Genomic DNA, 21403 nt, shown 5'->3' with positions numbered 1-21403 from the left:
AATGCCTCAAACTGCTCCAACTGAGCAACATGTTGCTCAGGAGGACTACCCAGGAGCCTGGCCAGGGCTTGTTCACCAAGTCCCTGCGCCATTAGCCCTGCCACCTCCCGATGATGTTCGGAGAGGTGGGGAAAATGAGCCCAATCAATGTTGAGGCTCATCCTCACGTACACACGCAGAGATGCGGGTCGTGGGAAGGATTTCAAGTGCTACCAAGTGTAGGCGGGCACGTCGTAATGCGGCCACGCTCTACTTAGCACACACCCTAGCACAGCGAGGAAGCGGTTTGCACCTGCTTCTCTTGCGTGCAGTGAGGTAGTTGTGGTGGGCGCGCAAGCGACCTCACCCAACACACTAAGAACTCTGGTGAAGTGACGTCACGGGAGCGGTAATCCGTCTCCTCGTGCGCACTTACCAAGTAGGTAGTAAATTTCAGACTGATTTATATTTAATAGAATTAAATACAAATACCTATTTTTACCAATTAAAATGATATCTCTATAGATATCATTTAATATGTATTGCGAGCGTATCTTTATAGATACCTCGCGTAACTGATGACGCTAGCCGTCATCATGGATGACGCTGGGCGTCATCCCTCCTAATGTGAATGCACCCATGTGCATCACATCCACAAGGGTTGGTCACAAATGTGCACCACACCCGAGTGTTGGGTCTAATTACTATTATTTAGTAATTGACCATCCCCTTAAGTACTAAATGTACTTAATGGGGACTGTGTAACATTAGGGCAACTCTAGCCCGTTACAAAGTAGGCAAACGCAAATTTTGCGATGTGCATAAGTATAACAGCATAGCTCTATACGATAACTGTTCGTCGAATGTGAGCGCTTTTCATTAAAGTCTTGACGTATCCGTAATGTTTAGGTCACAGCGAAGGCATCGCAATAAATCTTGCCTTACTAGGCGCCGTAATTTAGATAATCTCCTCTTTTTGCTGTGCAGCTTCTATTGCAATTACTACCATGGTCTCATCATTTGCATCTTTTTGCTTCATAGCCAAAGACAAAATATTCTATTCAAGTTATGACGAATTGGCTAGTCTCATTTCAGCTCGCAATGTGTTTAAATACCTTTAAGAAAATGTTAGTATCTCCTGAACATGCAGGACAAGCTCGAGTGTTCAATTTAAGAATTCTTGTTCCGCTTTTGTTGCCCTATTAGCACTTTTTAAAGATTTTTTCGTGAATAAAGTAAGCGATTAATGCGAGGCTGTGTACATCCTAAGCGTTTCGGCATTTCAACAAAAGGCCGGTCGTGCCACATATGGGCCTAGAAAATAAACTTATGGCGGTTTTATATAGTGCTAGATTACGGTTTCGTTTGCTTATGTCCAACTTTACTTGTCCTGTTGCTTGCAAATGTCGAAATGTAAGGACTCAAAATTTTGTGTCAGGACGTGGCGGTTTTGGTTTTGCATTGCTCACAATTGTAAGTTTATAAAGACAAAATCTTCTAATTACGTTCAAGCAATAATGGGCAATTATATTCAAAATCACAAGACGTTGCTCACGCAATATCCGAATCAAATCAAATTTATGGCGATTTGCTTGCTTATCCTGGCAACGCTGAACGCTTGTCTCAGCATGAATGCAATAGCATCGCACTCTTCTGGCCAGTTACAAAGATGGGATTTTTGGCCACCGCTAGTCGCGGGCGCTCGCATTACAAGATACCTGTCCTCGCAGCCCAGAGGTATCCACTTGATTCGTCAGAGCTTCGAGCCTATCAATCTCTTCCAACTCCAAAACAACAAGCTTACAATTAACGAGCTGCTGTATGGGGGCATTCTGTTAAAGCCAATATACCCGTTAGACTTAACCTCAAATTCGGCTGTCCAGGTAGCGTTTCAGGCAGGTGTTAAGTCTATCAGAGCACACGCGAATGTCCACGTGTCTCCCGAGATTACACTTGTGGCCGCGACAGTGTACCCTTTAAAGGTAACAGGAGACAATGGAGAGTCTGAGATGTCCATCCTTCAAGAGAGCATGGGAACTAACGGCCAGAGGTACCAATTTACAAGTCACGTCACGTTTGGCTTTAACTATTACCTTACATTGGAAGATGCCAAGTTTAATTTGAGGCACCATATAGTCGTGGCACTGGATCGTGAATCAGAGCACAATGTGTTTCAGCACACTTTCTCACCTTTAAAAAAGAGGATACTTGATGAGACACTTGAGGCTGCTATCTGCGGTCCTGGAGATGACGGGTGCTCTACTGCTCGTGTGGGTCCGCGTATCTTGTCGTACAATGTATGGAACACAAATCCGTCATCAGGCGTGTATGGCGCTGGACGTCGGTGGAAACAATATGTCAAGCGGCTAGACCATCTCGTACAGTTTGTACATGAAGCTCAAGCTGATATTATCGGCTTCCAGGAAGTGCGTTATGATGGTGTTTTCGGTGAGCCAGGCAACCATGCACAGGTAAAGCACTTAGCTGACCGTCTACCAGGATATCAATACGTCTACCAAGCGGCTATGAGCTACATTAATTCGGATATGCCTTACGAACGCATCGAAGAAGGTCCAAGCATTTTTTCAAAGAATTCTATCGTAAAGACCGATTATTTGCTTTTGAGCCGCAATCCGAATGATCCAAACGACTTGCATCAGCGACTGTGCCTTCACGCGGTGATAGACTATCCCAACTGGGGATTGATTGATGTATACGTTACCCACTTGTCGCTTAGCGAGCGCTCGAGAGAGCAGACTATGGTCGAAATTTGGGACTACATGCGCCAAGGCGAGGGCAAAGCGCAGGTTTTGCTTGGTGATCTCAACTCGGAGCCTCAGTCTCTTGGCATTCGCTTTTTAAGTGGTACTGCGGAACTTCTTGGACAAACAACAGACATGAAGGACGCATGGCTAGAGATGCATGCAGAAGCTGAGCCTCGATCCTTAGACCCAAATGATCGTATGCACAAGTTTACATTTCCCAGCGACAGCCCTTCAAAACGCATTGACTTTGTATTGTACCGCGGAGAAGTGCAGGTAAAGGAATGTGAGATCATTGGCCAGAAGCCCACGAAAGATACCGAGGAATTTCCTAATCATGTCGGTATGACGCACGTATCGAGTCCAATTTACGCATCTGATCATCGTGGCATCATCGTTCAATTTGAATAGCATAAATCTTAGAACGATTCCTTTTATCACAATCCGCCATCTACGTATCATTGTTGCTTTCGTAAATTGCGCTGCTGAGACGACAGGCCCACTTCGCGAAAGGCCGACTTACACTTAGTAACAAGTAAATGGTTGCCATTGGGAATGATTGCAGAGATTTAAAAAGTGAGGTATGCGTTACTTGATAATGCATTTTAAACGCGCTTTTACAAAGAGGCATCTACGATCATCCCTTAGCATATTGCAAAGATGCAGATTGCAAAAAAATTGTCATGTGGTCAACCAGCTCATTCTGCTCTTAATTTTAATTCTTCCACCGTTTAAGAAATCCTCGAGCGATCAAATTTGCTCCTCTGCCTTGCACTTTGATCAATGCTTATATACGCGATTGCATCGCGAGTGCAAACGCAAACGAATAGCTTGTGACTGAGCTTTTCGATTTGCAAATTATAATCTAGTGACAAATTTAAGTGCTATCTTGTAACGTTCGCCGCTTGTCACCAGCCTTCTTTCTTGGCTTGAACCGAAGCTTGCTTAAATAGAGCCGTCTGCTCAGCTAGCAAGTCTTCGTGGGAAGCCGCCGACTTTGTAGACGCTATTCGCTCCTTTTTCTTCTAAATGAAAAAAGGCACTAGAATAAGTGTGCCTCGCAAAAATCGACAATCTTAACACCTAGATTTACCTGCATTTCAAGATCCAGTGATCCTTGTTCTGCCCGAATTGCATCTGCGTATCGTTGCATCCCAAGATTCTGCTCTAGCATGAGTAAAGAGGCTCTAATAGCTGTAATCAAAGAAAAAAAAATTGATACCTCCAGCGCAATTAATGTGTGTTCACAAGTGATGCGATAGTTTTCCTTCTTTGCGGCGTTCTCTGCAACAACATTGGCCTCCTTTCCTACCAGCTGCAGGAGATCTGCGGAGGCATAATTATTGTTCCCTTGGCGTTTGATAGATTCCTCAGACGGCCACTTACCTACTGCGCACTCGTTAATCCAGTCGATCGTCTGCTTGGATATTGGTGTTTCGTCGCCTACTACCTCGCGAAGTAGCTGCTCGATCGATCCTATGGATAAACATTCAAGTTGTAAATATCTTTGTTGTAGTCTTAGTTTGCCGAGCGCTCTCACTTTTTGGCAGAGCCATGTTTAGGTCTGATGAGTTTCAAACCAATTATTCAAAAAAAAAAAATACGGTTCCAGGACCAATTTACATTAATACTGAAAGGAAACCTTAATTTGTATCTGGACTCAAAATTGGGTTGGTGTCAGAAAAGGGAATCAAACAAAAAATTAGGACGCAAACTTTTGGCTCTTCATCGCACTGATTTTGTTAGCCTGCAGCAAAACAAAATGCAAGCATTATGCAAAGTTTGAGTCCGGAACACTGGCGAATACACATGTCGCGACAATACCTTATTTTTCTAAAGTCACCTGGCAAATAAACACTGTCAACAAATTATTGTAGCTACAATGATATTCTTTCCAGGAGGACGCGCAAGCCCACCCAAAGCGGTTAATTTCATGATCGATTCATTGAAAGGCATATTTTGCTCTAGTTGTCCGATGGTGTTCGCTTTCCGACATCGTTTAAATGCACTTTTTCTTACGAATATTTCCCATATAAAGGGTTCGACTGAATAGTTGGGAGCAGGTACACGTAAACAGAACCCTTAAATTCACAGGATTTTTTTAAATGACTTCATTTGGCTCAAGCGTTGCTCTTGTAAATATTATGACTCGCTTTCGCTAGCAACATTCATGGATAATACAATACAGATTGTCAAGCGTTAAGCTTCATGGCAATTCGCAATTTAAAGCTGCTTCCCATTTGCGTGGAAATGCTGATTTTGCTAATAACAGCTTGTCGTTATTACATACTGCACATTTCTTACATTCCCCCGTGCGTAACGACTATTCATTCGATTTTATAATTAGTTGCATAGATCGGGTATAATATTTGATGACGGCAACTTCTACAAAATGGCGAAACGGATATCGCCTGCAAGCAAGCGATGACAAGAAAAGTATTTCGTTTAGTCGAGACGTGTTGCTTATCCATCAATAAAGCTGTAATTGTGGAGAACTTGTGCAGAAAACTTTGGTGGGATAGCCTCGATGTCTAGACGCCATCATCCGCATGCGATTGACTAGCCCATCCGGTGGCAGTAGCCCCAAGGACGTGGATTAGTTTTTGCATGTAAAAGTATTCGGTGGTAGCAGCGTACTAATTATTCTAGCCAGCTCACCACCGACTCATTACCTAAAACACGCCTTGTGTCCCACCAGCCAGCATTGTGGCTGCCCATTTTAAAAGCGCTCGACCGACTACAGTAGTCCTTAATATACTACCTACGACAGGGTCCCTTCCCACACATCGAAACAGCGCCCTCCGTTTCCTGATCATGCGAAGTTGGACTCTACTCGCAGCTGCTACAGCCATGACATTCGACGTGGTCACCGCTTCTGGCGTCGTTAGCGTCTACACTATTAACGAGCCAGCTTTCGGGACATGCCGCCTCCAAGGCATCTCGGATTCTTCGGACAATTTTAATTATTACGCATCCGTGCCCCGTCGAGACTATTCGCTCAACAGCGCCTGTGCGCGTTGTATAACCGTCACGCGCGATGACAACCCGGCCGTGTCTACCACCGCTTATGTGCTGGACGTGTGCGATGGTTGCGATTCGGGATCGCTTGGGCTGGCGGCGTCTTCGATGGTAGCGCTTAATATTAGCACAACGGACACCAGCACTATAGTCTCATACCAGTTTTCCGATTGCCCAACGTCCTTTATGTCGGGCAATATTCGGGCCTGCCTCATGGAAGGGGCCTCGGCTTCCTATGTGCCACTGCAATATTATAACTCGCAAAAGGTTATCACCAGTGTGACAATCGAAGAGGTTCCAGCTACTAGAACGTCGTCGAGCTTTCTCTATTCGGCCAATTCAGGCTCGTCCTCTAGGACTTGGTACGAAAACGTCCGGTTTTCGGTCACCTCCGACGATGGCGAGACGCTTAGCAGCACTCTCTCCTTTCCTGGCACATCGGGCTGTGCGGCATCAAACGTGCAATTTAATTCGGCATCGACAGCCAATGGAGTTCGCGCCGGAAATGACACGAGCTCGTCTAATGGGGCTATCATCGGTGGAGTCGTTGGTGGCGTGGCGGCGGTACTTTTAATTGTTGGCTCAATCATACTGATCCGTCGTCGTAAAAATGCGGACAAAGACTTAGACGGCCCCGAGAAAGACATGGAAAATCAGTATTTGTCTCCTAAGGCTAAAACGAAGACGATTGGAGTGGTAAATTCCACGTTTACGGACGATTTCGATGATAATCAACATCCAGCTTCTCCTACGGTCGACTACGCTGAATCGTTCTCGCCCGCTGCTAGCGCTAAGACTCGCATTCCGGACGTGATTACGCACAAGGCATTAAAAGAGCCTTCGGCTCTGATCGCTCCTGCTCCTGTTGTCTCTGCTGCAGTTGCTGTGTATTCCCCGTCATCTTCGGCATCATCTCATCGCTCATCTGGTGTTTACTCTAACCATTCGTCACTTGAGCATTCGCCCTCGGTCGACTCAATGAATAGTGCCCCTACTTACGCATTCAGCAACCCCATGGCCACTACTAGCCCTCGTCACTCGAACATTAAGGCTGCCTTAACGCTATCCGCGCCGATTGTGCCCCCTTCAAATACATATTTTCAGCAAGAGGACGTTGACGAGAATCGTACGAGCTTCGACATTGATGACATGCGGGAGTCTGAGGCTCGCGCGACGCTAACAGACCGATCTAGTCGCTTGCAAACGCCTTTTGTGCCTTACAGTGCTGCTGATCCCTACACCATTGCAATGACGTCTCCTGAACGCAACGTTCGTGCCACAAGCTTTCGCCGCCCGAGTTTCAAGCAGAACTCAATGAGAGCATCGGGTCGTGACTTTGGCCGGGATACAAATGACTCGATCATGTCCGAGGCGGACAGCTACTCGTTGTCCGCGCCTCGTCAGGGGAATCAGTCGATACTATCAAATGACGGTGTATCAAATTCGCTCGACGAAGACAAGAACTTGGTCAGAGCAGACTCTAGTGAATCCGCCGACGCAGATACGATGACAGATTCGGCACGCGACGGCTTCACGTCTATCCAACAAAATTGGGACCCGACTCTCTCGCAGTCAAGCACGGGCTCAAACGGTGGCTACAGCCGCGAATCCTTGAATATTCTTGGCTACCCGTACTCGAAGAGAAGCGGACGACATCACAACATTACAGGTCAGCTAAAATAACTTTTTGATATTGGGGCAGCAGCTTCCTTGAAGGCTTAAATTATTGCAGTGGCGGCTACTTCATGTAGCTGTAGCAGCATTGCAGCCATTTGGAAGCTGCTAGCTTTGTATTTCTTCTTAACATATCTTAATCTGATGCACTCTATTTGGTGTTTTTTTCTCTGTTTTTCTACACGCTTTACAGAGATGCAGTTTTGAGGACTGGACTAACCTGTTCTGTATCAATTTTGAGTTTGGAAGGAATCAGTGTATGAATTATATGACAAGAAATTGCTGGTACGGTCGCGGCTGTTCGGCTTACATCAGGCGGTTGTTGCATTTTTGCTCTTTCATGAAAATTTGCAGTTGTTTTCTACTTTAGCTGCAGTAACAGCCCGGTAATTGCTGATATAGATCGCATGTCTTGCGTTACACTTCAGCGAAACGCATGCGCAAATAGGCATCAAATTACCTTGTTGGAAAGAAATTCTTGCAGTGTTCTTGAACCTATGAAGTATCGCGCAACAAGGGGCGTCGCTAACGGCTGGAGTGGTAAAATTTTCGATATTGTATCATTTCTCCAATGCAGGAGGTAGAGAAAGCCATACGAGAATCGATGCTTGTTATAGAGAGCACGAAGGAATCCTGTTATGAAATCGCGTCAGAAGTTACCGAGCTGTTGCAAATTACCTTTTCAAAACCAGTGAAAGATCAAGCGAGATCGTATGTAGTGCAATTTATCCAGATCATTGCGCATGCCAATTAAATGCTGACGGTTTGCTAGACCTACGCCGCACTTGCCATTATGGTCAGTCATCAGGATAATTGTTCTTTTCAGTACCAAACACTCTGAGAGGCGACATGCGAAAAAAAAGCGCAATAAAAAATAGGGTTATTAGCTCCTGCCACAGCGTAGTGTTCTGGCACATCTCTTGAACCTACTTGCAGTGAAATAAAGCCAGCGGAAAGACTAGATCGAGATCTTGGCAGGGTCGTTACGCAAAGCTATTTCTCAAGTAATTTGGCAATTTTCAAATATGTCGCTTCTTTTATGATGCCATTCAAATCATAACTTGCCAGTTCATGCGATCCCTCTCAGATAAGGTTTTGTTTTACTTTGCCACCGGGCCAATTCAGCACAAGTACGGAAAAAGCGTGCAATACAAGCTGGACATTTTCTTTACTGTTGGCTAGTTGTGTAATCTAATGAATATACGTAGCTTCAGTTCTTCATTTTGTTAAGCAAATGAAAATTGGAGACATTTATTATTTATGCTATATTTTTAGGTGCGCCCAAATGTGGCTGCTAGTACTGTTGGATCAGTACAAAAAGATCGAGCCATCTGTCCTTTTGTAAACTGTAGAAGCGAGAATCATTCCTTTGCTTCCGGCTATTCGCGGCCGTACGAATGTATGCTGGCTATATAACTGAATAACTGAGAGGACAATACCAACTGAGAATTTTTATTAGGCATGTGAACAATAAATTAACATAAATATATTTCCTCGTTCGTGCTCTTTACACAAGAGGGGAAGAGATCATAGTTACAAAATCAGTAACGGCTTTCTAAATATTATTTGTTCTAACAGCCAAGTCGAAGCTTCCAGAAGTGCAACCACACAGTGCAAAGGCGAATCTTAGTGCTCTTCTTTGTACCCACCATGCCACTAAATTGCATTTTGAGAGAGAGAGGAACAGATCGTCTATTTACATATTTTTTGTGCAAGATCTCTGGAATGTCCTGAGCCAGAATATGAACGCCGGAGGACCCGGTGGCTGATCGTGGTTGTGCCGTTGAAAGACCGGGTATCCTCTTGGTTCCTTGTAACGGGGCACTACGTCTTGTACTGCTTCGGTACAAGTTCATTTCGCACTGCTTCAGTTGCGAATGGTGCCTTACGTCACTTCACGTTCACTAGTACGTGCTGAGGAAGACTACTCTTTGAGACAAGTACCTTAAAGAGGGTTAAATGAAAACTGTATTAATATAATTAAGTTTCTCTTCTTTCTATCTGTTAATGCTAACTTAATTATAAACTAATACTAAACATGCAATTGGAATCTTATCTGTCTCTCTCTCTTTGTTTACGTTAACAGCTGATTAGTCTGCGGGATAAATAGGTATAATGGGTTATACCTTTTCATGGATGAGATTTCCGAGCATTAATATATTACGTAATATTCTCCAAATATTATCTACCTTTTAGATAATATATTAATTAACAATCTTAAGTGTTAATTTCATGTAACGATACACCCCGTTACATCACCCCTCCCTTAAACGACAATCACTCTGACTGTCATTGATAGGGCGGTCACTATATGACCTCTTAATTTAGAAAAGGATGTTGATTGGTCCGAACCGTCATTTTTAAATTCCATCGCATGAAGAATCAATCCATGCGGGGTGCTGGTAGTGCGGAGCCTTCGGCTGCGCTTCATGCAGCCGCGGGTGACGCACTAATGTCTCTTGCGGCAGACGTTCCGTCTGCTGCGGGTGCACGTGCTGGCTCACCACGTGAATTCGACCCCTCTTTGGAGGTCGACTACGAATGCGAGTCGGACGAAATGGCCGACTCGGGGAGAATAGAACGGTCGCCTGATAGACGTTAGGCGGCTGACTATGAGCCTTCAAAAGAGAAGGCTCATTCTGATAGACGAATTGATAGTCTGTTTGGTCCCGACGATGAAGATGTTCCTCATCGCCCGCTCCGTCTCCCGTACGGTCTTCTGCACCTGTTGCTGTGCAAGGTGATGACGATGGCGTAAGCCATCGTAAGAAAAGTTCTTGTGGTACCCCTGCTTCAGTGGTTCCACTCAGGGGAGTGAAGACAATATAATGTCTCATCTCGCCCCTGAAAAAAAACCGTGGCTTTTGCCAGAACGGTAATCAATAGCTTGTCTGGAGAGACCACTCCTCACAATAAATATCCCTTTTATTGTGACAAAGCTACATGGCCGTGATCCCAGTGCGAAGAACTTTCGCGCTGAGGAAGATTCTTATCTCGATGCTTTTTTTTTCAGCATCGATGGTTTAGTGGCAATAATAAGCGAGATAAAGTCTCGCTTATGCAAGCCTGGAGCGCGTTCATTCGCAATGTCAAAGACATTGGACGCGAAGCCTGGCTTCAAACGCTTAACGCGAATCGCGTTAAGTTTCAGAAACGAACTCCAACCGGTGCTAAATTGCATCGGTTGTCACGTGAGGCTGGGCTTCCATGCCTCACGTGGGGTGATCCCTGTCCGTGTTGTGTAGACAACTCGAAGAGGGTATAAGGGGATGTCTATTCCCTTTCTTCGCCCTGGGGAAGGGCTCGCATCTCTATTTAGGTGCGGGATGCGATTGACGTTTTACAATCGATTTACAAGCGCCAGGGGCGCGTATTTTCCGATGGGCTTTCTGAACCATCGGATGGGTTTCGTCATACTGACGGACGAGGTCCTCAACGTCAGCAACTAACTGAAAACGAGGCCCCCAGCTGTCATGTGAAGGCTGATAACCACGCCAGCGAACAAGATAACTCGTTCGCTGCCACTTCACATCACGGTGGTTCTGGATACGTTCCACAAGGAAACGATGACCACCGTGGAATCCACCAGTGGTTGTGGTGGAGGAGGAAAATTAGATCCGAACTGTGTGTCGGATCTAATGTCAAGGATCGACAAAAAACCGATCACTTCCTCCATGATTTGGAGGAGGGACTTGACCACGAGCGCGGCAAGCGTCGCTCGTTGGAGCAGACGGTGCACGCTCGCCATATCGAGCGGCTCGAAGACCGTTCGAAGAGTGCGTACTCCATGGTTAGTACGAACGAAAATATAATATCACGATCTTCATGATGAGCTTGTCGTCAGCTAATCGCAGTCTCGAGGATATTCGGAACCGGCATGAGAAGCTCCAGGTTCAACATGAGAATCTGGTTCGCGATCACAAGAATCTTTTCGGGATTCTTGAAAAGGATGGTCAAGTCCGTCCTCGGAAGAAGCCGCGTACTGTTGGTACGGGCGGAGCCGACCAACGTAAATCGTAGGATGCGTTCGCATCCTACGTGGCAATTCGGTGTGGACTGTTTACGGACATGGTAAAGACGCATGGTCCGTGTATACAATGAACGGTTTATCTCTCCTAAACTTAGCCAGTACATATTGCATTGGAAGGAGTTCCTTGTCATGCACTGGATAGTTGCGTTCAGCTGGTTGAAGCTGACGCGATTGATAACAGACGACGTGCTCTGCGCGTCTGTGTCATATTGCATTAACGCACAGCCGATTGCGAAATCGCTGGCGTCATAGGCCACATGATAAGGTGTATTTTGGTCAGCAATCGCCAGGATTGGCTTTTGCATCAAGCTTTTCTTGATATTCTATTCTGGATTACACCGGAACGGTCTAGGGCATCCGCCAAGCTTTACGAGAAATGTTATCAACCGTCACCGCTAATTTGCAGCGACGGAATCGATCGTTATCAGTATCCTTCCTCAAATAATAAAGGGTGTGATCCAAATCACGATGTTTATTCGATTTCGTCAAACGAGGCGAACCGGATATTTCCTCCCCCTCCACATCTATTAACGGATTCGAGTGATGAGAAGCGATTTCTTGTTGAAAGCTTCTCGAACCACCGTGAAGTAAAGTGGGTTCGAACGAGTTATCTCGTTTGTTGGCGAGGATACCCACCCTCGCATAATAGTTGGGAACCTCACCCGCAGCTGATATTGGACGTTCGGGGGTCTCGTCTTAAAGCACGACGAGACTCATCCTCCTTCGCAGAAAGTCCATAAGAGAACGAGCAATTCCCACGCTCGTAAAAGTTTTGGAGGCTCTCAATCCCTTGACGCATCTCGCAAGAGATGAAGTCCTCCAATGAGGATCTTTTTTAAGGGACTATTTCTCTTTAAGGGCATGACCTGCACCCTTAAAACAGCATGGGCATGAGTTCCCCCACTATAGGCAAGAAATTCATGCCTCTCTCGACAAACGGTGCAACTTATAGCGTACACCGACTGCGGTCGTTTCTCGAACCGTTCACGGTAAGCATTTAGCTTGTCGAGCCAGACCTCACGGCCTATGTTTTGAACATTTTGTACAAAGGCTGTTTAATCTTGGAATAAAGGTTTGACATCCTTTCCCCATTAAGAAGAGTACCACCGATGCCGAAAAATGGCATCGATGAAGAATTCCGTCTCATCCTCACCAGGCTTATGAAGCCTGGATGAGTTGAATAGCGGCATGTGATGTCGATCGTTGGTCATACCAGGCCAAAGAATTAGCTTATCTTTAGAGGGCAACCAACGCTCTTTTCACGAGCGAACCGCAACGTATTGCGGTCCCTGTCCTGTTGGCTCATGTTAACGTTTACTTGGCCCTTATAGCGATCCCTAGAATCACTCCTCTCCAGATGATGCAAACTAGCACCACCAGCAGCACTCTTCCCTTCGCGACCACTTAGTTCCTGGTGACGCATACTAACGTCACCGCATACTAACGTCACCAGAGTGGTCATCGCCCACGGAATCATCTGATGATGACTCCCACCTAAGAGGTCCGACGAGTCGAACATCTCGTCATCACCTCTCTGGTTGTCACGTTAGAACCCAAAGGTTAAAGGGACTCGGACTTTTTGGTAATTCTAATTCTTTAAATTACCTTTTGTAGCTACGCCCCTTAGCTACTTAGAAACCTTATTCTGTACCCTTGTGTACGTGAAGTTTCGAGGCACCTAACCTACACTGTAATCAGTGTAAGGTTAACTAGTACTGATCAGTACCAGTAAAGGGTGCCCCGATACTCCTATGTGCATCACATACACAAGGGGTGGTCACTATGTGAACCTCAACCGAGTGACAGGTCAATTTGCTGCACATGAAGTTATTGATCTCGTCATTAAGTGCACATAAGACAACTAGCCCGTTATATAAGTACGTTATAAAGTCAATGTCGAATCTGCTTTATCTAATATCCTAAGTCATGAACCCACCTTTGCTAGGCAACAAAAGCGCTATTGGCGCGGGCCATGGACTGAGTCTGTAAGTGTTTTAGATGTTGGAATGTCTGACTTAATAAACTTCAATGTTTAAAACATTAATTCTATGCCCGACTTAGTAGAAGGAAGTGGAACGGCACGTTATCCGTTGAGTGACACTCGTTGTAATAACGATTCACTGAATGCTGAAAGCGTTGTTGGCCTAACGCCGAGGCATCAAGGGTGTGATATCCCTGAGATACGTGGGTTGGCACGTCTAAGTCCACCGAGTGTGGTCGACCGAGGTGGCACCATACTGAGTGTCACTAGTAACACTATTGGCGGCTCACCAGGGCATTTCGGGTCAGATCTTTTGATGCACGTGAAGTAACACGTAAACGTTCGCTGGATAAAGAAGTTGAATTACCTAACTCCTTGTCGGATGTCGAATTAGACACCATATCTGAAATAGATTCAATACAGGCTGGAAAATTCGAAGAGGTGAATGTCCCGGCCTCTAAGGGGCGTATTGTCTCTACTCTAAGATAGGGGAGACGCGAAGCGTTTATAGCCTCACAAAGTGGTACGAATTTCAATTACACACGCTTGTAAATGGTGTAACCGGTAACATTGAGGGAGAACTTAGTCTTGCGGCAATCCCATCGTTACATGCTCTTTTAGAGCTAGACCAAATTCCTATTGATGAGAGCGGCCGAGCCTTAAAGGCTGGCGGCTTATCTGAGATGGTGGTCATTCGACCAACGATTACGTTAAACTCATCATCACTTCTGGACGAAGCTGTCCTGACACAAATGCTGCACTTGGTGCGCGGAGTGGGTCATCGATCCTTAAAGATCCTACGGATCCATACTATTCCTTGATAAAGGAATTCCAAGATGTGGTATGTACCACAATCCATCATCTGTTTTACCTCCGGATAGAGGTGTCCGTCATGAAATTGACTGGGTTCCGGGAACCAAATACTGTGTCACACGCACGACAGTGGTCTTTACCAAGGGAACAGTGTGACGTCATTGACGATTTCTTCCGTGCTAAGTACGAGGCTGGAATGGTACGAGAGAGCAAATCTTCCGATTCGACACCGTAATTTTGTGTCAAAAAGCCAAATGGTAAATGGCGCATTGTACATGCTTATAATGAGCTTAATGCTGCCACTATACCAGCACAAACCCCCAAGATGGTCTCCAGAACAATATATGGGATGTAAAATGTACAGTGCACCTGACTTAGTTGATGGTTATTACCAACTGCTCATGCGAGCTAGCTGTATCCTGCTTACAGCCGGTAAGCACCCCTAGCGGTATGCTATGGGAGTGGTTGGTTATGCCACAACGGCTTTTTAACGCCCCGGCAACATTTAATCGTCTAGTGACGCAACCGTTCCGCCCTCATCGAGGTTATGCACAGACTTATTTCGATTAAAGTATTGTCCATAGTCGTGCGAAACAGGGTCGGTAAGATATGTAAAACCATTTAGACCATTTGCGAGCAGTGCTCGAGTGTATGCGCACAAATAAATTGTATGCCAATGCATCGGAATGCATTTTCGGCGCAAAAGAAACTCCTTTCTTAGGGTGCTTCATTGGGAAACGAGACCTTTGTGCGGATCCCGCTAAGGTGAAAGCCATAGTAGATTGGCCGATTTCTAAAACCCAAAAGGATTTGCGTAAGTGGTTGGGTCTCGCCAACACAAATATAGCGAAATTTACGCTGATATGGCTAGGCCATTATCTAATCTCCTTAAAAAGGATACAGAACGGTGCTGGACTAGCATCGAACATAATGCTACACAAATATAGCGAAATTTACGCTGATATGGTTAGGCCATTATCTAATCTCCTTAAAAGGATACAGAACGGTGCTGGACTAGCATCGAACATAATGCTTTTCAAGCAATTAAAGATAGTCTTATCCATGCCCCGATTCTGGCTTTACCAAATCTAAATTGGCCTTTTAGTGTCATCTGTGACGCATCGGATTTTGCCATTGGCAGTGCTCTGTTACAAACATATGTTGATGGGCGTGAACGTGTTATTGCGTTCGAGTCTAGACAGCTTAAAGCTGCGGAAAAGAACTATCCAGCTCATGACAAAGAGCCACTTGCTACAAAGTAAGTTCTTGTCAAATTTAAAGTTCATTTGCGAGGCTCTAAGCCGTTTGTGATATATACAGATCACGCGTCATTACGCACTGCGACTTAAGTCACCCTATCTTTCACAGAGAATGGCTTGATGACTTTCATTTTTCGCCGAATTCAACTTCGAGGTGAAATATAAGCCTGGCAAGCAGAATGCTTTGGCTGATGCGTAATATATCACGCAGGACGGAGTATTAGCTCTCTCATTTAACGACTATAATGTCGCCTATTACTGAATAATCCGTTCGGCTTAAGCCTAGGATGAACAGTGTATAGCTCTCCTACGAGCTCTAAAGAGCACTGAATCGGGTTTTAACTTGTCATGCAAGGTTACATCGACTTTCTATCGATAAAGACCTGTTGTTTTATTGGACGAATGCTGCGGATACTCCGCGCATCGTTGGTTTTCATAATAAGGATTTGAAGTACCGAATCCTCAACGAGGCACACGACATTGGCGTGTGCCTCGTGGTCATATAGGTCGAGAAAATATGTAAGTAAGATTACTTGGTGGCCCAAACTTTATAAATGTGTCAGCACATACGTTCCCACATGCGAAACTTGCCAACGGGTTAAACCCTCGGCGCATGCTGCTGCGACACTGACAAGTCTGCCCGTACCTATTAGTCCATTCGTATGGATTTGTTTTCGGTCTATCGAAGGATTCGGCGGGTTACTCCGGCAAAGTGGTCTTTGTAGACCGATTGAGCAAAATGGCCTACTTAGCGGCTGTGCAATGCGCAAATTTAGCGAATTCTGAGAGGCCGGCATGACTGGTAAAGTCCGAAGGTAAGCATTATTGTAAGATTTGAAAACCTCTGTTTTTTAGGACCTCATACTCGAGAGGCTTAGTGATGATGTGAATAAAGAAAAAAATCCCGCTTATCACAGCCTCATTGGCTTATTAGGTATGTGCTTGGTCATAATTGTCCGAAAAGAAGTTATAAGTAATGTCGATGACGCCACTGCCACCCGGGTGGTTGGTGCGCGTGTCTCGCTCTAAAAGTAAAATTTACTATCACAACACCTCCACCTTAAAGACGCAGTGGTCGCGCCCCACGCCTGAAGAAATTGCGGTGACAGCGCCAGACCAATCAAAAAACGCACACGACAATACGAAGCGCCAGAAACTTGACCTCTTGGGTGATACTGACGACAAGTTGAGTGCTTTACATGCTCGTATCGTGGCATCGATGCGCGTAGGTGGCAGCTCTATTTCACGTGGAACGAAGAAGACCGTGAAATTCGATCCATGGCCGCATCAAGTAACAGCAGTTAAACAGGTCATTACAGCCATTCAGACAAAAATATTCAAAGACGATGTCAATTCGGGTGGGACCGAAAGATTTTTATTGCAGCACAGCACTGGTGGAGGAAAAACAATGACCATCGCAGCGCTATCGTACCAGCTGCTGTATGTCAAGGACACGCGGCTTATGCGATTTCATACGGTTGTAGTCATGTTGGACCGCGTCAAGCTAAACGAGCAAGTGGGTGATGCGGTGGAGACATTTTTACGTCGCAATGGTGTGAGTGAAGTATTTCGAGCCGAAAGTATCGAGCACTTGGCCAAGCTTTTAGATGCAACTACGACGCAGAGTCCGCAGCGTGTAATTATTACTACAACTCACAAGATAGGACTTTTAGGCAAAGATATTGTGCTACTGACGAGGCTTCTGCATCGTAGCTCGAATTCAACGTGGCTTTCAAATGGAAACGACATGGGAACAGAGCCAAAGGCTCCATTTCAGCGAGTTGGGATCATCACGGATGAAGCGCATCGATCGCATTCTTCATCGACACGTGATGCCATTGAGACGGTCGTAAAGGCTGGAGAAGGCAGTTGTGCTCGAGTTACGGTACGGCTAAGGGTCAAGCTTACAAACTAATGAGTAAGAGATCACATGTTGTTTCTTGTGGGCAGTTTATTGGATTTACGGCAACACCAAACGCCGATGCACTTAAGCTCTTTGGTTTTGAAAGAGAAGACGACTACCGCTATCCATTTCACTGCTATCCAATTGCAGAAGCAATTGCTGACGATCGAATTATAAATGTCCTGAACGATTATACCTGTGTGCTTTGCGAGGTTGAAACATCAGTAATTCCCGAACCATTTCAAGAGATATTGCGAACGACTCGAGGGGCTCGACGTCGTCTTTTAGACCATGCGAGTGATGATGTCGCTGTTTCTAAGGCCAAGGCGTCAATTATGATGACACATTTCCAGGCTATGAAGCAAAAGCATTTCAGATATAAGTGCATGATCGTGGCGCGTAGTCGCCAGGATGTTGTGCGCTACTACAAGCTGATCACCTCTTTTGTTGGGAAGAAAACACTTGGCTGGAATTGCTACGCAGCTTTCAGTGGCTCGATATTATCGGATTTCAAGCCAGTCACGGAGCAGACGCTGAATCATCGAAGCGTCACATTAGCCATCAGTGATGTCATTATTGTCTGTGATAAGCTCGACACGGGATACAACGAGCCTTTACTTGCATGCATGTACATTGATCGCTACTTGCGTGCCAATACTCACACAGTGCAGCTTCTAAGTCGTCTAAATCGTCGTCATAAGCACAAGCCTAGCGTCTGTGTGTTAGATTTTGCTAATCATCCAGCTCAAATCCGCCAAAGTTTTGCCGCGTTCTGGCGAGAAGCAAAAATTCCAAAAACGACCGGCACAATCGATACATTTGTTGAACAGGGGAACATTGTGACGGCCGTCACAGTTCTCTGCGATCACTTCCCTGAGCTTTGCGCTTCTCAATTTGACATAAAAGACACGCACACGTTTGTAGAAGAGCGCGTGCTTTTATTGGAACGCGATGCGTTTCAGCAAGTAGTAGATGCACTTCGAAGAGCTGTTGTAGCAATTAAAAAGCTCGAGAAAACTGAGCATGCTCGTTTTTTTGAATCCGTGGCGCCTTTTAGGTACGTTACGCTTATTCTGTCGGCTCTCATTCGCTTGAAATTTATACTATTCTCTTGTTTGTGGAGTTTAGCTACAATTTCCTTAACGAACTCAAGAAAGAGACTGAAAGTCATGTGGTTGCGGTGGATACGGCTGCTGAACTGTCACTAGATAAAATGAAAAGCAAGATGTCGGCACGAGTCCATAAATACTGCAACTCTTTTTCTGGCACACTGTATCCTCAGTCGCTTCTGGTGCGTTGCGATTTCTTAAAAGGATTTTAGAAGCTTTAATTGTAATAAGTTGCTAATTTGTTCTTATTGTTTTGTTGCAGGACCGTACGAAGCATGGTTACAATTTACGTGACATTGTTCCGTGTTTGCGTCAGTTTGGAGAGCTTGAATGCCTTGAGGCCTTTTTAGTTGTAAGTGCGATGAGGAACAAACAACAGGTGGTCGATTCGTTTACTGCGACTCAACTTGTCGAGGCAAGTTCAAATTCTATAGCTGCCTTTGCGGCTTCCAAAGGTTCAGAAAAAGAGAAACCACGAATGTTGGCACAGCTCAATGCATTTCGGGATGAGCTCGCTGCACTTTTGCGGATAAAGTGATTCATTTGCATTGTGGGTCCAACCCTTGTTCAATTCGTATGTAAAGCGTAAAAGACCGGTTGGGCTATAAAATTCTTCCAGGAAATAAGAAACTCATAGCGCCAACCAGCACAATTCTTGTCGCAGAAACCAAAATCATATACAAGACAAGAATTGATGATATTCAGCTTGAAATTTTAGTTTCCGCCGAACGATTGGTAAATCTCACAAAGAAAGTATCTTGACCGAGAACGACGACACGTGAACGTGCTCAGTATGAATACGTCTTTTGAAGGGATCGGCGTTTATGCCGGTACCATTGCAGCATTCAGCGGTGTTACAAGCCAGTCGTTTTGTATAGGGGTGTATCGTTCCATGAAATTAACACTTAAAGGCTATTAATTAATATATTATCAAAAGGTATGAAATATTTGGAGAATATTACTTTAAAATGGTAATATTCTAAAAGCTTATATATTGGTAGATATAGACCATTATATCTATTTTCTGCACGGTCCAATCAGCGCTGGACGCGCGAAAAGAGAGAGAGATACGATTTTAATACATGTATTTTATTAGTGAATAATTAAGTTAGTATTGAATAGATAGAAACAGAAGATTTGAATATATTAAATACAGTTTTCTTTTAACCCTCTTTAAAGCAAGTGTTTTAAAGAGAGTCTTCCTCTGCTCGTACTAGTGTACGTGAAGTGACGTGAGGCACCACTCGCACTGAGGCAGTGCGATGTGGACTTGTACTGAAGCAGCACAAGTCGGTTGTGCCCCGTTACACCTGGTAGCACTTCTTAGTCCGTCCAAGGACCACAGTTCCATCATCTAATATGGACATGTTAAATGATAATGGTATCACGCATCGCGTTTCGCGTGAACGCTACTCCTTTCTAAGTTACATAGAAAGGAGTGCTGTCGAACGAATGAGTTCGACCGTAGGGAACGATGCCATCTTGGCCATGCTCCGGTTTGGACAGAGATGCCCTCCATTCAGCCATCGCCAAGTTCATACAACATGAACTTGACGAGATGAAGGGGAAAGTAGCCTTGCTGAATCAGCAAGGCTCTCAACAGGCAGAACTGTTGAGGTTACAACAGGTACAGACCCCTGTACCTGTTATGACGCACACGCGTCGTCCGATAAACCTTAAAGACTGACATCTCTGAGTATAGGGGAGTCGAAGAAGACTCCCTCTTAAGATGGTTTGTTGAGTTGGACGATGCCATAAGGGCTCGTCACATCGTCGACGAGCAAATGCAAATCGCATTCGCTCAGTCAAATTTGGCAGGTCGTGCCAAAACTTGGGCACTAGGCCTAAAGTTGCGCGACCCATATGTCTTCGGGTCGCTAAAGGTTTTATAGCCCGGCTCAAACAGACGTTTGAACCGCCTAGGGCTGAGTTCAGAGCTCGATCAGAGCTTCTGAAAGTCAAGCAAGGCAAGCGTGATGTTCACGCTTATGCCCAGCACATACGACTCTTGGCGAATTGTATCACGAACAATCCAGTTCATGAACACACGTTGACTACGGTGTTCATGCAGGGTCTTACGGATGGTCCCGTAAAGACCCACCTGTTCCGCTTGGAACTGGATACGCTTGAAGAAGCAATATCCGTTGCGAACAGGAGGACTTTAGCTTGAGAAAGGCTCAAGCTAGTTCGTCATCGTATCGTCCTCCAAGACGACACGAGCTTGGAGGTCCAGAACCGATGGACGTTTCTTAAGTTGAAAGCAAGAGACCTCGCTTTTCGAACAACAAGCGATTGCAGAAACGCAAACGCTATCAAAAATTAGGACACTAAGCTCAGGAGTGTAGTGCCACGCCCAGTCCTGAAAAGGTACTAAACGCAATAATGGACCGAATGACAAAAAAGGCAACGGTCGCGGGTCCGACGTTGTTGCGAAATTTCAACAGCGAGGCGGACCGCCAAAAAAAAACGGTTGGGGTCAGTAGGGGCGCAACGCCCTACTGATTCAGCAACGTCAAGAGAATTTGCAAATCTCTTGACTAAAGTTGCTCCAGACACACAATCAGTGTGTCTCTGCACCTGGTGATGAGATATCCCTCATCACCTTGAAGTTAAAAGTGACAAATGATTTGTCCCTTAGAGCCCTAGTGGACTGCGGAGCGTCGAATAACTTTATTCGTCGCCAGTCACTAGAGGGTCGTAGGCTCAAATATGTTGAGCGCGACATCCCTCCAACGAGGATGACGGTGCGTCTAGCGACAGGCGCATCGATAACAGTGATGAAACGCGTAGTGAAATTTCACTACACGTTAAGAGATTTACAGTATGATGATGATTTCATCGTACTGGATTTGGATGACAAATTTGATGTCATCCT

The 21403-nt window shown here is 45.3% G+C and overlaps 4 protein-coding genes across 4 annotated transcripts; all 4 read left to right on the top strand.

The window, feature by feature from the left end:
• Window positions 1–1496: 1496 nt before the first annotated feature.
• CCR75_002750 (uncharacterized protein) lies at window positions 1497–3152 on the top strand (the record flags this gene model as incomplete). The annotated part of the gene is made up of 1 exon (XM_067960847.1): window positions 1497–3152. The coding sequence occupies one exon, from the start codon at window positions 1497–1499 to the stop codon at window positions 3150–3152; it is 1656 nt and encodes a 551-aa protein (XP_067821894.1).
• A 2262-nt stretch (window positions 3153–5414) lies between these two features.
• On the top strand, window positions 5415–7823 carry CCR75_002751 (uncharacterized protein; the record flags this gene model as incomplete). Its single annotated transcript, XM_067960848.1, has 2 exons — window positions 5415–7428; window positions 7804–7823. Exons 1-2 carry the CDS (start codon window positions 5556–5558, stop codon window positions 7821–7823), a joined length of 1893 nt encoding a protein of 630 aa, XP_067822176.1. The 5' UTR covers window positions 5415–5555.
• Window positions 7824–8004: 181 nt separating this feature from the next.
• CCR75_002752 (uncharacterized protein) lies at window positions 8005–8187 on the top strand (the record flags this gene model as incomplete). The annotated part of the gene is made up of 1 exon (XM_067960849.1): window positions 8005–8187. The coding sequence occupies one exon, from the start codon at window positions 8005–8007 to the stop codon at window positions 8185–8187; it is 183 nt and encodes a 60-aa protein (XP_067822178.1).
• Window positions 8188–16453: 8266 nt separating this feature from the next.
• On the top strand, window positions 16454–19473 carry CCR75_002753 (uncharacterized protein). Its single transcript, XM_067960850.1, has 4 exons — window positions 16454–17401; window positions 17467–18476; window positions 18548–18710; window positions 18791–19473. Exons 1-4 carry the CDS (start codon window positions 16493–16495, stop codon window positions 19064–19066), a joined length of 2358 nt encoding a protein of 785 aa, XP_067822177.1. The 5' UTR covers window positions 16454–16492; the 3' UTR covers window positions 19067–19473.
• The last annotated feature ends 1930 nt before the right edge of the window (window positions 19474–21403 follow it).

The sequence above is a fragment of the Bremia lactucae genome, linkage group LG2 (assembly GCF_004359215.1).
Source record: "Bremia lactucae strain SF5 linkage group LG2, whole genome shotgun sequence".
In the NCBI taxonomy this organism is placed as follows: Eukaryota; Oomycota; class Peronosporomycetes; order Peronosporales; family Peronosporaceae; genus Bremia; species Bremia lactucae.
This window is presented reverse-complemented; position numbering and strand designations above follow the sequence as displayed.